This window comes from Nycticebus coucang, chromosome 18 (genome assembly GCF_027406575.1).
Source record: "Nycticebus coucang isolate mNycCou1 chromosome 18, mNycCou1.pri, whole genome shotgun sequence".
NCBI classification, from domain to species: domain Eukaryota; kingdom Metazoa; phylum Chordata; class Mammalia; order Primates; family Lorisidae; genus Nycticebus; species Nycticebus coucang.
Window position 1 is genome coordinate 30,387,820 of NC_069797.1, and position 16,567 is coordinate 30,404,386.

At 51.1% G+C, this 16,567-nt stretch overlaps 1 protein-coding gene across 5 annotated transcripts in view; it reads right to left on the bottom strand.

The window, feature by feature from the left end:
- The window catches only part of ABR (ABR activator of RhoGEF and GTPase), a 200,265-nt gene that overhangs the window by 60,570 nt on the left and 123,128 nt on the right, over positions 1–16,567 (bottom strand). For 4 of the 5 annotated variants that reach the window (XM_053570870.1, XM_053570873.1, XM_053570871.1 and 1 more), the window contains 3 exons: positions 11,166–11,351; positions 4,086–4,193; positions 658–718 (listed from right to left, as the gene is read on the bottom strand). In XM_053570870.1, the coding sequence (XP_053426845.1) occupies positions 658–718; positions 4,086–4,193; positions 11,166–11,351 (355 nt within the window). Of the gene's footprint in view, positions 1–182; positions 631–657; positions 719–4,085; positions 4,194–11,165; positions 11,352–16,567 lie in introns of those variants that run through there. The other variant, XM_053570874.1, reaches the window with a different exon arrangement.

Sequence of the window (16,567 nt, forward strand, 5' to 3'; positions counted from 1 at the left end):
TCCATTCCAAAGCCAACCTGTCCTGAGGGGCCCCCAGACCTCAACTCCAGACTGGACATAGGCTGGGATGGAGGTAATCCAGGTCCAGCCACTTGCCCACCCCCCTTCCCCACTGCCCCCAAACCTTGCCGGCCCCCAGAGGTGGGAAGTGCATCACTCCAGGGAGGGGTGCCCCGGGTTACCATAGGTGCAGTTACAGCAGAAGCGGATGATGAGGAGGATTTCCATGGCAGCCTCCGTCCCTGTAGCAGGAGCGTACAGCCATCGCTCCCAGCTCCCCGGCTCCCATCAGCAGCCCGGCCACCCAGCCACCTTGCTGGCTGCCACTGCACAGCCTCCAGAACCAAGCAGCCGCTTCCAAGTGCTCTTCCAGCAGGGAGGAGGGGAGGGGAGGCGCGTGGAGAGGCGAGAGGAGGGAGGGGGAGGGGAGGGGAGGATGGGAAGGCGTGAGCAGCCTGCTGGCACCCTAAGGAGGAGCACGTTTGTAGCTGGCTGGCTGCCTGGGGACAAGGCTGGATTCCTTGCTGGCTTCAGTGCACGCGCGCGCGCGCGTGCACACACATGCACAGAAAGGGAGGGCACCACTCTCACACAGCCCATAGTCCACAAAGCCAGACAAAGGAAGGTGACTGTAATCCTGCCCATTCCCCAAAGTACCTTCCATGGTGACTGACGTGTGGCTGTCCTTGGAGTCCTTGGGACCTTTCACTTTGAGTTCCTGCCAAAGGGAGCAGAGGAATCACTACCCGGTCTACACCTCCACTCCCTACCTCGACTGTGAACACTGCAGGAAGAGAGGCTCTGAACCCAGGGTGCACATGCGAGAAGAGAGACAAAGGGGCCCCGTGGAAATGGGGCTTCCTCTGCCTCACCACCTACATCCCCTGTGATCTCTGGAGCCTTGTGGAGTCCAGCGGCTGGGGTACAGGTGAGAAGGAGGGGGCTCTAGGTAGCAGAGACAGGACAGGGTGGTAGGGAGCACGGGAAGAATGGGAACTCCCTAGACTCATCCCCTAAGACTCTTCTTCCAACAACCTTCAGAGTCTTCCAGAGAATGAGGCTGGCAAGGGCAAGACCCCACCCATCATTCCCCTAGCAGCCACTACTCAGGGATCCCACACATCAGCCCAGTGCAGTCAGGGCTTGAGTCAGCAAGCACCAGGTGTTCCCGCTGCTTCCTGGGGCATAAGCAACCCTTGAGATGAGGAGGAGGGGACCCAGACACCGGCACAGGGACAGAGATGGCTGAGCTCCACAGGGCAGTCCAAGCTACATCCTACCCATATCAAGAAGGAATCAGCCTGCTCTCAGCCCCACCTGCCACCCTCCACCCCAACTGCCCAAGCTGGGCAACAGAGAGGAAACTGCCTGGGAGGAACAGCCAACAAGCCTCCTGGATAGCACACCCAGTAACCCGGTAGTGAGTGCCGGAAACAGACTCCAGGGATGGCTTATCTCATCCAAATCTCTTTTATCCTCCTATAGAGAGAAAGAGGTTCCAGCTCCAGCTTTTGCTAACAGGATGGTGTGGCCTGCAGTTGGAACTGTAATGCAATCCCTACTTGGCAGTCTGAGTGCACAGAGCCTTGAAGAGGATTGTTGGAGGGAAGGCAGGGGCGAGGTAAGGCCAAGGTCAGATACTCAGGTTGATACTGCCTACTTTGCTTGGGAGGGAAGAACTGTCCAGACAGCAAGAACACCACATTTCCTACCTCTGTCTCAAGTTGTTTCTAGATAGAGGAAACTCCCAGAGACTGAGCTTGGGGCATGCGCCTACACGCATGCACGTGCCTGTGTGTGTGTGTGTGTGTCGAGTTGGGGGTGGGGGGGAAGAGGGGTTACTCCGCTTCTCTAGGCTGTGTCTCTGGCTGGTGCCTGGATTCCAGCTTTAGGAATTTTTCTCCATGCACCCCCTCCCCCCACGTGCAGTCTAGAGGTATGAAATCATTCTTGCTGCAAAGGAGAAGGGCCTAATTGCAGTAATTAAGTGGCAATGCCAGCAGGAAGCAACAGCGTCATCAAGTGAGTCAGGATGAGAAGCCACCTGGCAGAAGGCCAGGGGCCTGGCTCTGCCCTCTGGGATAGGCAGGCATTGAGAGGGGCTTATAGAGGGTAAAAGGGTTGAGGGTGCACAGGGAATGGCCATCAACCCACGCTAAGAGGAAACCCCACACTTTTTGAACCACATTTGATTGTGGGCATTTGGGCAGCCTTGGCAGGGCCACTTTGAGCACAACCAGGGGAGTCCAGTTCTGGTGGTTACCAGGGAGGCCGGGAAGCTGTGAGGGGAAGCACTGTTTCTCCATTCTCATTCTCACGATTCCATGTGCAGGGACTTCCCCACCCCTCACTCTGCCTTCCCAGGCAGAGAGTGACTCATCTGGCTTACGGTTTAGGGAAAGAAACTGAGCTCAGCCCTCCTCTCTCTGTACCCCGAGTTAGAGTGGTAGGCTCTGCTCTCATTGTGGGGAGGGGTCTGTGATTTCCCACCCTGTCAGGGACTCAATACTTAATTCCAGAGGCAGAGTGTTAGCGAGCCCCGTGTGACTACAGATCCACATTCTCCGATCCAGCTTTTAACAGTAATCAAGCTGACATTTTCATCTGCGTATGTCCCACTCCTGTGCTGCCTCTCGGTTGATTCCAAACTTGGGCATAACCCATAACCCCCGTAGTTTCAAGAAAACCATCTTGAGTCTAACCAACTTTCCTAGAGTCAAAGCTGAGACAGAGAAAGCAAAGGGCCAAGAGGCCTTTCAGGCAGGAATTCCGAAACTGCGAAAGCATCTGCCCCTCCCCAGAAGCAGAGGTTCTCTTACCCCGAGCTTAGAGCTGGGTGCTGTTCCTACCAGGCCAGACACTGAGGTCATTTTGGATAAAGGGATGAGTGGTACTATGTTCCTGAAGAATCCTAGAGCAACCAGCCCCTCCGGGCCACAAAAAAAAAAATAGACAAATCATCTAGGTGTGGTGGCATATGCCTATAGTCTCAGCTACACAGGAGGCTAAGGAAGGGGATCACTTGAGCCCAGGAGTTTGAGGTTGCTGTGAGCTATGAGGCCACTGCATTCCAACTCAAGCGACAGAGCGAGACCCTGTTTAATTGCTGGGTGTGGTGGCTCACGCCTATAATCCCAGCACTCTGGGAGGCTGAAACGACTGGATTACTTGAGCTCAGTAGTTTGAGACCAACTTGAGCAAGGGCAAGACCTCCTCTCTAAAAATAGCTGGGCGTTGTGGCAGGTGCATGTAGTCCCAGCTTTGGGGTAGGCTGAGGCAAGAGGATTATTTGAGCCCAAAGTTTGAAGTTGCTGTGAGCTATGAAGATACCCGGGCACTCTAGCCAGGGCACAGAGTGAAATTTTGTCTAAAAAAAAAAAGCAATGGCAAATGCTGCCACACCCCTGCCCTGCAGAGGAGTACAGAGAGACTTAGCTATGGTAGCAGAACAGGTATGTTCCCAGCCAGAGGGTCTGAGGCTGCTTCCCCATATGAGTGGTTCTTGCCCTCTCTCTGTTTGTAGGATTGCAGTCTCAGAGTTGGCGAGGATCTTAAAAAACTACCCAGTCCAGACTTTTTCAAATCTTCCTGATCGTAAAAATCATCTAGAATCTTTTAAAAATAGACTCCTGGGCCCCATCCTAAGCCTTCAGAATCAGAAGCTCCAGGGAAAGTGCCTGGAAATCTGCATTTTAACTAGTGCCCCAGTGGTTCTTACTAAGCAAGTTTAGGATTCCCTGGACACCTCATCCTACAGAAGAGGAAACAAAGGCCAAGAGAAGGGAAGTGACACTCAAGATCACCACAACATAGGAAGAATATGAACCCCTGGGTTTTTTTTTTTTTTTTTTTTGCCTCCCCTGTTCCTTTCTCTAACCTAAAATTGAATAATAAAAAAAATGAAACAAATCAATATTATTATATTAAAAGGGAAAATGTCAGGTGCCAGAAAGCAAATATCAGGCTAAGTGTTACCCATTAGGGTAACCACTTTCCTGACTGGCAAGCAAGGGGAGACCCAAAGGTTGGAAGGCTCCAAGCAGCACCCCCAGTGCTTTGGGGTGGCTGTGAGGGGAGCTGCCTACCTCTGAGATCTTCTGGAACTGGTTGTTGGACTGGCTGCACTTCTCAGCTGTCTCCAGAGCGACTTTATAGTTATCCACGAAAGCTTTGTATACACCCAGCTGGCTGGCCTGTAGCGAGGAGACACAGAATGGAGAGAGGGGAGGGTGGGGGTAGGGTAGGGTAGGGAGAGGATTAATGAATGGATACAAGTGTAAACCAGAGCACCTGGAGCTCCCTTGGCGCTCAGAACCTCTAACTCAGCTCCAAAGGGCTAGCTGGGAACTAGGGGAAAGGCAGGGATGAACATATTACAGTATCCCTTTGAACTTGACAGTTCCCATGGAAACTGGCTGAGCCAGTAAGGTTAACAAGGGGATCGTGGGGTTGGGGAAAAGCAGGGCAGGGCCTTTGTTAGTATGCTAGACATTCAATTCATCACGTTTGGCTTCCCTTAGCATCATCAAGTTCTTACAGGGTATGAGCCCCTTAATGCCTCACACTTCTTCCACACACTAGAATTAGCTGGAACAGGGAGAGATGGGGGGTGAGGTGGGTAAATGTGGCCTGCTCAGCCCTCCCTCCCTATACAGAGTGGGAGACACAGCATTCAGAGGTACAGTCTCTCTAATTCCCTCTGCTTCCAGGTCCCTGTCCCCACCTCCTCCTGTTCCATGGAGGCAAAGCCCCTGCCTTACTACAACCTGTCCCTCAGAATCTAACACACAGCTTTCCATGACTTATGATCACACAGGGCCTTGCCTCCTCTGGGAGGCAGGGCAGTTCCTATCCACCCTAAAAGGGGAAACCAAGGCTCATTAATTCAATTCCTCAAATATTTATGGAGAGCTCTCTCTGGGCTGTGCATATGAATTTCCTCTAAGAGAGAAAAGGGTGGAAATTTAAATTAAAACCACAGTGAGATACTATTTCATACCTAATAGAAGGGTCAAAATTTAAAAGCCTAATGCTATTAAGGATTGGCAAGAATATAGGGAAATATGAACTGTTACAGACTGCTTGTGGAAGTATAAATTAGTACGGTTATTTGGAGAGCAATTTGTGAATAACTAATAAAGTTGGGTGTGGTGGTTCATGCCTGTAATTCTGGAGCTCTGAAAGGCCAAGGCAGGTGGCTTGGGAGTTCAAGGCTGGCTTGAGCAAGAGAGAGAGACCCTGTTTCTACTGGGGGTAGAAAAACTAGCTGGGCATTGGAGGCTGAGGCAGGAGGATTGCTTGAGCCTGAGAGTTTGAGGTTGGCAACAGAGTGAGGCTCTGTCTCAAAAAAACCCCAAAAAAACAAGGGAGGGGAAGGGAGGGGGGAGGTTTTGGTGAAGGGAGGGTAATAGGTGGGGCCACACCTATGGTGCATCTTAGAATGGGTAGAGGCGAAACTTACTAAATGCAGAATACAAATGCCTACATACAGTAACTAAGAAAATGCCATGAAGGCTATGTTGAACAGTTTGATGAGAATATTTCAAATTGTATATGAAACCCGCACATTGTACCCCTTGATTGCACCAATGTACACAGCTATGATTTAACAATAAAAATAAAAAATTAAAAAAAAAATTTTTTTTTTTTTTTCAAAAATCCCCAGCTAATAAAGTTGAAAATAGGCACAACCTCAGCCTACTTCTTAGCGAATCTACTTCTAGATATAAACCATAGAGCTATGCTATTCAATAGAGTAGCTGCTAACTGCCTGTGGCTACTAAGTACCTGAAATATGACCAGTCCTCAATGGAATGTGCCATTAAGTGTAAAATACATACTGGATTCCAAAGGCTTAACGTGTAAAAGAGAATGCTAATCACCTCATCAATTTTCAAGTACTGATCACATGTTGAAATAATATTTGGGCTTGGCGCCCACAGCACAGTGGTTATGGTGCCAGCCACATACACTGAGGCTGGTGGGTTCGAACCTGGCCCGGGCCAGCTAAACAACAATGACAAATGAAACAAAAAAAATAGCCGGGCGTTGTGGTGGGCACCTGTAGTCCCAGCTACTTGGGAGGCTGAGGCAAGTGAATCACTAAAGCTCAAGAGTTTGAGGTTGCTGTGAGCTGTGATACCACCGCACTCTACTGAGCGTGACATAATGACACTCTGTCTCAAAAACAAAGAAAAAAAAATTTGGATCTGTTGGGATAAATAAAATATATTCATAAAATTAATTTCACTTGTTTATTTTTACTTTTAAAAATGTGGCTACCAGAAAATTTTTAATTCAATATATGGCTCATAATGTATTTCTATCAACGCTGCACTAGAGAAACCTGTATATGTGTGCACCCAAGAAGATGTGTGTGAGGGTATCACTGCCTCACTCTCCTTCCCAGTAGGGCAGATGCTGGAAACAAACACAAATACACACCGAGAAGTTACACATATGCACCCGAATGAACTAGATTTATGTGTAGCAACACCAACAAGTTTAAAACAGAACATTGACTGAATTTAAACATATATACGTATACTTCTACACATTTTAGAAAGACTAGCTGGTAGGTACTGTGGTTCACACCTGTAATGCTAACACTCTGAGAAGCTGAGGCAGGAGGATCGCCTGAGCTCAAGAGTTCAAGACCAGCTTGAGCAAAAGCGAGACCCCATCTCTACTAAAAATAGAAAAATCAGCCAGGCATTGTGACAGGTGCCTGCACACTTGGGAGGCTAAGGCAGGAGGATCACTTAAGCCCAGGAGTTTGAGGCTGATGTGAGCTATGATGATACCATGGCACTCTACCAAGGGCAACAGAGTGAGACTCTGTCTCAAAAAAACAAAGTACAGCCAGCCAAGTGTGGTGACACGTGCCTATAGGTCCAGCTACTCAGGAGGCTAAGGCAGGAGGATCATTTGAGCTTACAGTTCAAGTCTAGCCTGAGCAACACAGCAAGACCTTGTCTCTTTAAAAAAAACAAAGTACATGCAAAGTCAAAAAATATATATACACAGAAAAAATATAGGGCGGCGCCTGTGGCTCAGTCGGTAAGGCGCTGGCCCCATATACGGACGGTGGCGGGTTCAAACCCGGCCCCGGCCAAACTGCAACCAAAAAATAGCCGGGCGTTGTGGTGGGTGCCTGTAGTCCCAGCTACTTGGGAGGCTGAGGCAAGAGAATCGTTTAAGCCCATGAGTTGGAGGCTGCTGTGAGCTGTGTGAGGCCACGGCACTCTACCGAGGGCCATAAAGTGAGACTCAGTCTCTACAAAAAAAAAAAGAAAAAGAAAAAATATAAACTACTGTCCAGAAGGCTACACACGAAATTCATGCCAGTGGCTGCTTCGAAAGGAAAGGGGAATGTAGGGGGCAGCTTCAGCTTCTATAATGCTTTATTTTCTTCTTTTCTTTTTTTTTTTTAAACTGAGACAAAGTCTTACCATGTCACCCTCAGTAGAGTACAGTGGCGTCACAGCTCACAGCAACATCCAACTCCTGGGCTTAAGTGATTCTCTTGCCTCAGCCTCCCAAGTAGGGACTACAGGCGCCCACAATAATGCCTGGCTATTTTTTTGTTGCAGTTGTCGTTGTTTAGCTGGCCTGGGCCAGGTTCCAATCAGCCTGGGCGTATGTGGCCAACACCCTAACCCACTATGCTACAGGTGCCAAGCCTGCTTTCTTGATTAGAAAGTTTTGCTACATAACTTCAGAGCTTGCCGCCTGCTAATTCTCAGAGGTGAGTATATAGTTGTTTCCTACGTTATTCTCTAGATTTTGCGGTTTAAAATTTTTTTCAAGAAAGCAGCAAGGGGTACAGCTGCCACCTGGCTTCCTCAGGGGCACCTGCTTCCCATCAAGGTGCTAGAGAAAGGGAACTGCCATTGAGCCCACCACAGACCACTCTGCTTTCTGCAGAATTCTTGTGCTCCTCAGGGACCCAAAGAAGCTGGGGCCATGGAGAGCTGGCCACAGCACTGGACAGGCCTGGAGGCTCCCAGGACAGTGCCCTTCTCCAAGAAAGCTGGTGGGGTGGGTTGGGAGTGTTAGGGTCCAAGGAAGCCAGAGAGGACAGAGAGAACTGGGATGCTTGGGGAGAAGTGAAGGCCAGAGAAGTTGTAGGTCTCAGGCCCAGAGCGGCCAGAATTTAAAACAAATAAAAAATTGCAGGGCAGGAAGGGAAGGAGCCTATTTCTTTTTCCAGTGGGAACATTGGCTCATAGGAGCCCCAAGCTACAGGAGATGTGCTAGATAATTGCTTCCTAAGCCAAATATAAATCATTGATATTCTTCTTCCAGGGAAGGGCTCTCTTTGCACCCCACCCCCCAGAAGGATAAAGCCTGGGTGTCCAGGTTGGCACACTGCCCTCCCCTAAGCTGGAAGCAGAAGCCACCTGTGCAGAGGCCTGCATGTAGGGGCACTGCCATCTCCACACTCACCCTAGGCTGTAGGGCCTAAGGCCTGGCCTGCCAGGGTCATTAACTGGGAAGTGGAGGTTGCTTGGAAACAGCAGTTTGGCACAGGAGTGATCTCATAAAACAAACAGCAGAGATGCTAATTCCCTTCTCTTGGCAATGAATAATCAAATACTTAGAGACTTCAGCTGAAAATAAAACTGCCTCCAGATACCCGGCCTGCCTGGGCTCCACCCCGCTCTCCCCACACCGCCCCAGCCTGTTGCCCCAGGGGCCACAGACATCAGTTCATGGTTCTGGGGAGAGAAAGTGGGTAGCTCTGGAGTGGAGCCCAGAACAGGTGACAGCAGAGGCTAAGTGATGAAGATGAACTGCAACAGCCCTTCCCGCCATGCTGAGCTATTTACCCTCCTACCCTGGGTTTGCTGTCTTCAGTCTCCGGAGGACAGGCTGCCCCTCAAGGACTCCTGGGACCAGGGAGTTCACCATGCTGAACTTAATGAACTGGAAATATTTGGGTCAATTATCACAGAAGTGTGGCACTCCCTGGAAAGGATGCCTTCTGGGGTGCCTCTTCCTAATAGTAACAACATTAACAATGATAATAATGGTGACAGTAATGCTGGTGCCTAACTTCTGGGTATTTACTAATTTATGACGTTCTGGGGCCCTGTCCAAGCACTTTTCATTTATTAACTCACTTACTCCTCACAACAACCCGATGAGGTAAGTACTGTTACGATCCTCATTTTTACAGATGGGGAAGCTGAGTCACAGGGAGATTGGGTACGTTGCCTAGTCACCGGTGTAATGTGTGGCACAGCTGGGATTCAAATCCAGCTGTGACCTGGCTCTAGAAACTGTGCTTGAACCCACAACACTCCAGGTGTCAAGAAACAGGGCTCCCAGGACACAGATCTCAGGCCCTGTGACATCTCCTTCAGTGCTCTTCCACAGTCTCCCTAGACCTGATGGTCATGGTGCATTTCCATCCATTCATGCCTTGACCTTGGGACTGGTTTTGGGGTCTAATGAGAGGAAGAGACAGTCTGCCCTCCAGGAACCTGTGGTTTGGGGAGACAGGCAATTCTAAGCTCACTGGGGGCTACATCCAGGGGCTGAAGAGAGCTTCTCTGAGGAGGTCATTTCTTTCTAAGCTGGGAATTGACCAGGAGCCAGACGTAATGGGGAAGGACATTTTAGGCAGATGAAGCCACAAGTACAGAAAGGCCAGAAAGTGCCTGCAGTGTGAAGTGGGAACAGAAAGTCCAGTGTTGGGGGCATGGAGGTGGGGGGAGGCGGCAGCCAGTATGTAGAAGGTCCCACGAGCCCTGCTTGGAGCCTGGCTTTCTCCATGGCGAAGCCGCTGCAGGGACTGGAGCTGCGAGAAGCAAGGTCTGGTCGGAGGTCAGATGACTCTCCTGCTGTTAGACAGGGGTGGGAGTACTGTGAGGCGGCATGGTGGTCCAGGTGAGCGTCACTGGCGGCCAAGAGGAAGAGCACCAGAAGGAATGGAGAACAAGGTGTCTGTGAGCAACATCAAAGATGTGGCCTCCCTGGGACAAGGAGGTGGGGCTGGAGGTGGGTGGGGAGGGGGAGGTGCCAAGAAAGAGTCCAAGGCACCCTCTGAGATAAAGACAGGAAGCAGAGCAGAAAATTCAGAGATGAGTCCAATTTTGAACAGGCTGAACTTGAGGCCCAGGGAGTGTCCAAGCAAGGGTTTCTGCCGGCTTAAGAAAAGTAAAGCCCTATCCGCTCAACTAGTTTCAGGGGAAGAGAGGAAAAGGAGGTGAATCGCTCCCTGCTCCCCTAGACAATCCCAACCAGAGACCAACACCTGCCACAGACCCTGAGTCTCCTTCCTGCCTGCTGAGCTGTCAATAGTCAAGGCAGGAATGCCAGGTAGAGGGCTCCATGGGTCTGACCTGCAAGTTCTCCACGGGACACAGAAGACAGAGACAGAAACAGAGCGGTGGGGGGCGGAGAGGGTGTCGTGGAAACCACAGAATCCAGAAGACTTCCGTGAGCATCCCCCAAAGCTCGATCTGGACGTAAACTCTGTCCCCTCCTCTGCAATGGTAGTAGGCAGGGCTGAGCTTTCAGGAGAGGATCTTTTTTTTTTTTTTTTTTTTTTAAGAGACAGAGTCTCACTTTGTTGCCCTTGGTAGAGTGCTGTGGCATCACACTTCATAGCAATCAGGCTCCTGAGTAGCTGGGACTACAGGTGCCCGCCACAACGCCCGGCTATTTTTTTGTTGCAGTTTGGCTGGGGACAGGTTTGAACCTGCCACCCTTGGTATATGGGGCTGGCACCCTACCCACTGAGCCACAGGCGCTGCCCCTCAGGAGAGGATCATGAGCTGACAGCCTCCCACCCAACTGCTTCATTTTACAGAGACACTGGTAAGATATAGTGACTCCTAAAGGTCTTGGATGCGCAGTCCTTGACCTCTAACCTGGCACATGCCCCTCTATTGGCTGAGGGAAAAGGGTCCTAAATCCTTCATTCCAGCGTTGGCTTGATGGTGCCCTCTTGGAGAGACTGGTGCCCAAAAGCACCCATGCACACAGCCTGTCTCTGCCTTTCCTAGAAACACCCAAGGGTTAGAAGTCAAGGCACCAGGCCCAGCTGCTCCATAAAGCACAGGCCAGGCTTTCCTCCAGGACCCAGAGATAACCCAGGCCTCTGAACAGCTTTACTGAGGGTCTGCATGAGGATCCTCCATCACTGGGAGACTCACCAGCTTCTGGAAGAGGTGGCCCATGGTCACCTGGCTGTCCCACTGCTGCACCTTGGGGCAGAGGTTGTCATAGAACTCCTTGTGGATCTCGTAGATGTCCTGGATCTTGTAGAAGATGGTCTCGATCTGCTGGATGGTGAGCACAGGCTGGGAGGTGGTAGCTGTGGCCTTCAGGGGTTTCATGGGCTGGAAAAGGGAAAAAGAGCAGAGGTTGGGGATAAATAAGCCACTGTCAGCATGCCCAGGGCAGATTGCGGTGCTGGTTAGCCCTTCCTAACATCCAAGTCCTGCCTAGACAAGGCCGTCAAAGGCAGTGCATCCGAGGTGTGGTTTATACTGAGGAGCTGTGGTCACAGGCCCCAGCAAGCCACAGGCTGCTGCAAGGAAAGGGCTCCTACCAGCTTGAACATGGCCTGGCAGCCCTACCAGACCCCAGGGTGGTGCTGGGACACATTTCCCCCGTCAGCTTGCCTGAGCTCAACAGCAACCTGCCTGCGGCCTATATTGCATTCACTTGTTGATTTTAAAATATCCATTTCTTGGGTGGTGCCTATGGCTCAGTGAGTAGGGCGCTGGCACCATATACCAAGGGTGGCGGGTTCAAACCCAGCCCTGGATGAACTGCAACCAAAAAATAGCCGGGCGTTGTGGCGGGTGCCTGTAGTCCCAGCTGCTCGGGAGGCTGAGGCAGGAGAATCGCGAAAGCCCAAGAGCTGGAGGTTGCTGTGTGTCCTATGACGTCACGGCACTCTACTGAGGGCGGTAAAGTGAGACTCTATCTCCACAAAAAAAAAAAAAATCCATTTCTTTCTTCCACAATGGCCTTATGCCTCGAGTCCAAAGCTTCCTTGTCACACAAGGAAGGTGTGATTGGCAACTCATCATGGAAGGGATGGAAGGAAGGGTTGATTGGCAGCTCATCCCCTTAGCTGTTTCAAGACACAGAGGATAGAGTCTTGCAAGGACTCCAGATGGGTTTCAGCTTCTCTGGTGTTCCAAGTTCCCATCACTTAGTACAGGGAGAGAAGGTGGCACATACCCCCCTCCTACTTTCCACACAAGGGCCAGACAAGGCTAAGTCACCAAGGTGATCCTTCCCACTGAGCATGGCTGTGGTCTCAGAGTCTCAAGGCCAGGGTTGACATGAACATGAAACCTGTCTTCCCTGCTTGTCTATACCAAGAGTCCCCAGGGCCTGCAAGTGGAGAGGGTGAGGTGACAGGTGACAACTCAGGACCATTCTGTAGCACTGGCTGGGAGCTGAAGCCATCACCTTAATGTCCAGCACTAGGACTGTGGGATAATGGGGCTTGGGCTCATTTTTTTCAGTGTGATTCTCTATTTTCTAAGTCACCTACAAGTAAATATTAAATGTATAATCAGAAAGATTCCCAGATTGCAGGAGTCAGGGTCTGGTGCAGAAGGTATGATGCGAAGGGCACGTTCACCTGGAAGAGAGAAGCCTGAGTTACATATGGTTGATGTTCCTCATCTATCTGAGGGCTGTGCCTCCCTTAAACTTAGTCTGAGTGGCTCTGTAGACCGCAGGCAAGGAAAAAGTGATGGGGCCAGATTTGAGCTCACTGAGCTGTCCCTCACTGTCTCGGAGCATTAGGTAATGAGCTTTTTCTTTTCTTTTTTTTTTTTTTTGTCTTTGAGACAGAGTCTCAAGCTGTCGCCTGGGGTAGAGTGCTGTGGCATCGCAGCTCACAGCAACCTCCAACTCCTGAGCTCAAGCGATTCTCCTGCCTCCGCCTCCCAAGTAGCTGGGACTACAGGCACTCGCCACAATGCCCAGCTATTTTTTGGTTGCAGCCGTCATTGTTGTTTTAATGGGCCCAGCTGGATTCGAACCTGCCAGCTCAGGTGTATGTGGCTGGAGCCTCAGCGGTTTGAGCCACAGGCACCAAGCCAAATAGTGAGCTTTCTGACAAGAGAAGTATTCTAACAGAGAATTGACTCTCCTGAAAATGCTGGACTGAAGGGAACACATATGATGAGGTAGACCGAAGCTATCACTGGCCCTCCCTGCACAATAACTGCCAGTTCGAGTCAACCACTGCAGCCAGACTTCCAACCCTCCATCTGCCTCACTCTGATGGTGGCAGAGCCCAACTTAGTCCACAAGAGGAAGTCGCTTCTACTCAAACACCCAGACAATGCTCTGACTTCTGGCTCCCTTGTCTTCCCAGCTCTAGAAAGTCCAGACACAGCGACAAAGGCAGGAAAAAGCAGAACCCCCTCCTTCTGACCCTTTCGGTGCTAGAACCAAAAGGCACTGAGTGTCCATTTCTTGCTAAGGAAACAGAACGAGGTTCAACCTGATCTCTGCTCTTGAGAACTTTATTTTTGAGAAAGAGTCTTGTTCTACCACCCTGGGTGAACTGTCGTGGGATCATCATACTCTTGGGCTCAAGTGATCCTCTTGCCTCAGCCTCCCAAGTAGCTGAGACTACAGGAACCTGCCACAACAACTGGCTAGTTTTTCTATTTTTAGTAGAGACGGGGTCTCACTCAGGATGGTCTCAAACTCCTGAGCTCAAGCAATCTACCGCCTCAGCCTCCCAGAGGGCAAGGATTGCACGTGTGAGTCACTGTGCCCAGCCCTGCTCTAGAGAACTTTATAATCTATTTGGATGAAATAGACCAACACAAATCAAACAACTTAGTGGACATGCTAGGGAGGATGTGCCCGGCTTAGACTGTAAATACCAACCATGTGGTCCCCAGGTTGTGCTGGAGCAGGTTCAGAGGAGGAGGTGGACAGAACGGGGCCTACAGGGCTGGAAAGATCTGAACAGGTGTAGAGGTGGGGGCTGGGGGTAGGTAAGAATGCCCAGGAAGGAACTGGGAGGCAGGAGAAAGGGAATACTGTCCTCCTAAGCCTAGGTGGGCGGGTTGGGAGCTTCACGATCTCCTAACACGCCTTGAAGGATACCCAGGCTGCTTCAGGATCACGTTATAGTTTCTCCTTTCCACCTCTAGGTAAGATCCAATGAGGGGCCCAAGCCACCACGGAGCCCTAGAACCACTAATCCTTGCCCCTGTCCTGGTGCAATCCACATGGAGAGGGAATAAAGGGAACAGGGAGGGAACAGTCCTGAGAAAGCAAAGAGGATAGGGTTTCTCAGATGTCACTAAGGAGGCCCCTATCTGTCACCCACACAGACAAGACACGAGGGCTGTGCTTCCTCCTAAACATCCATTCTGTCTACAAAAGGGGAAGAAATGGGGCCTGCACTTGGGGCATCAGAAGGTTCTCACGACTGGGACCTTTTTTCCACTCCTGATTTTACTTGGGGAAGGAGAAAGGGCTGGGTGTGTGCCCTTGGCTGGCCTGGGCCTTTAAGGCGGTTATTTCTCTCTTTTTTTTTTTTTTTTTTGAGACAGAGTCTCACTATGTCACCCTTGGTAGAGTACTGTGGTGTCACAGCTCACAGCAATGTCCAACTCTTGGGCTTAAGCGATTCTCTTGCCTCAGCCTCCCAAGTAGTTGGGACTACAGGTGCCCGACACAATGCTCAGCTATTTTTTTGTTGCAGTTGTCGTTGTTGTTTTAGCTGGCTGGGGCAGGATTCGAACCTGCCAGCCTCAGTGTATGTGGCTGGTGCCATAACCACTGTGCTACAGGCGCCAAGCCTAAGGCAGTTATTTTCATCAGGTGAAGCCCCACACATAAGACCTCAGGGGCAGGAGGGGGCGAAAGGCAGAGAGCTCCATCCTGAGCTTGACCCAGAACCACTATGCTGCCGAAGGCCAGCACACCAGTCACTCCCTGCCTCCTCCCTGTCCTGCTGCAGAGTGCAGGGGTGGCCCCAGCTCCCCATTTATCAGGGAGAATCCTTAGAGGACCCCTGAGTGACCTCAGCCCTGGCTCTCAGGAAGATGGGGCTGGCTGGTTTTCAGTTACCAATGGGACCTCACACAGCCATTTGTCTGCTGTGTCCCCCAGCAACTGGCCTTTCTTTTGAAATAGGGGAAAGAAACCTACCCACTTCCTCCATCTCCTACCACAGAAGGCCTGAGGCTGCCAGGCAAGTTTGCCAACTATCTCCTGGGTTATTCCTCACAGGAGTGGACGCTCCTCAAGGGGGCCCAGGAGAGATCCGATAGTACAGCGAACTGCCTGGAATGGCGTCTGAGAGAGGAGGCTGGGGGTGCCCAGCCGTGGGAGGGGCTGTGGGCGATGGCCCCACACCCTGTGGTCCCAGTACAAGCAAGATGAGGTAGGGGTCAGTTCCCAGAGTCCAGGGGATGCAGAATTACAGTGCCTTTGGTTCTGTCTGCCTTCCTTCACCCCCGCCTCTGCCCAGGCCCCAGCCTGAGCCCACCAGGAACCAGGACAGTTCCAGAAGATTACCAAACCTATAACTGTGTGGAGTCCCTGCAGTGCCCATGTGTGTACACAGCCTTAGGTACACACACCCAGCCCTTTGCATATCAGGAAGTGTTAAACTGAAAGCAGACGGCAATAGGAGCAGAGCTGTGGGAATGAGGGGGAGGAGGGGGAGTCAGGGAGGAAGCAGATTTCGTTCTCCCCTGAGCTGGCCTCTTTGTCAGACCACCCTGAAGAGCCCAGGGTTTTAGCTCCCTGGTAGCTGAGAGGGGAGGTGTGGAGCTCAGCTCAGGAGGAGAGGAGAGAGGATGTGATTGCTCAGCTTTATCATCTGAAGCTGGCTGGCTGTGAAGGGTCCTGCCCCTCTTCCTGAGCCCTCCAGCCACAGCCTGGCCTCCCAAGTAGTCCCTCTGTACCTCCCACGTGGGCTCAAGAACTCCAGAAAGAACCAAGCAGGGGCCCACAGATAAATAAGCTGTGGGGAAAGGCTGGACCCTCCACACTCAGCATGGTGTGGGGGCCCGGCCTGCCTCATAGTTTTTGCCTTTGGGGCAAAAACCATTAGAAAAAAAAAAAAACTGATAGAAAAGCAAGGCAGGGCTTGGTGCCCATTGCTCAGTGGTTAGGGCACTGGCCACATACACCAGGGCTGGTGGGTTCAAACCTGGCCCAGGCCTGCTAAACAACAATGACAACTACAACAAAAAAATAGCTGGGCGTTGTGGCGGGCGCCTGTAGTCCCAGCTACTTGGAAGGCAGAGGCAAGAGAATCGCTTAAGTCCAAGAGTTTGAGGTGAGCTGTGACGCAACGGCACTCTACCCAGGGCGACATAATGAGACTCTGTCTCAAAAAAAAAAAAAGAAAGGAAAAGAAAAACAAAGCAGGTTAGAAAGACAAGGCAGGGAGGCTCAGTCTCGGCCCCTAAATCTGTTATCTTTGCCAAGGCAAGGAGGCCCACTGTTGGCAGGTTGGGATCTAAGAATTTCATGTCTGATGAGCACAGGTGCCACTTCCTCCTTCAGGGAAAGAGTGTGTTGAGAGAAACAAATAAGCCCTAACCTGTCT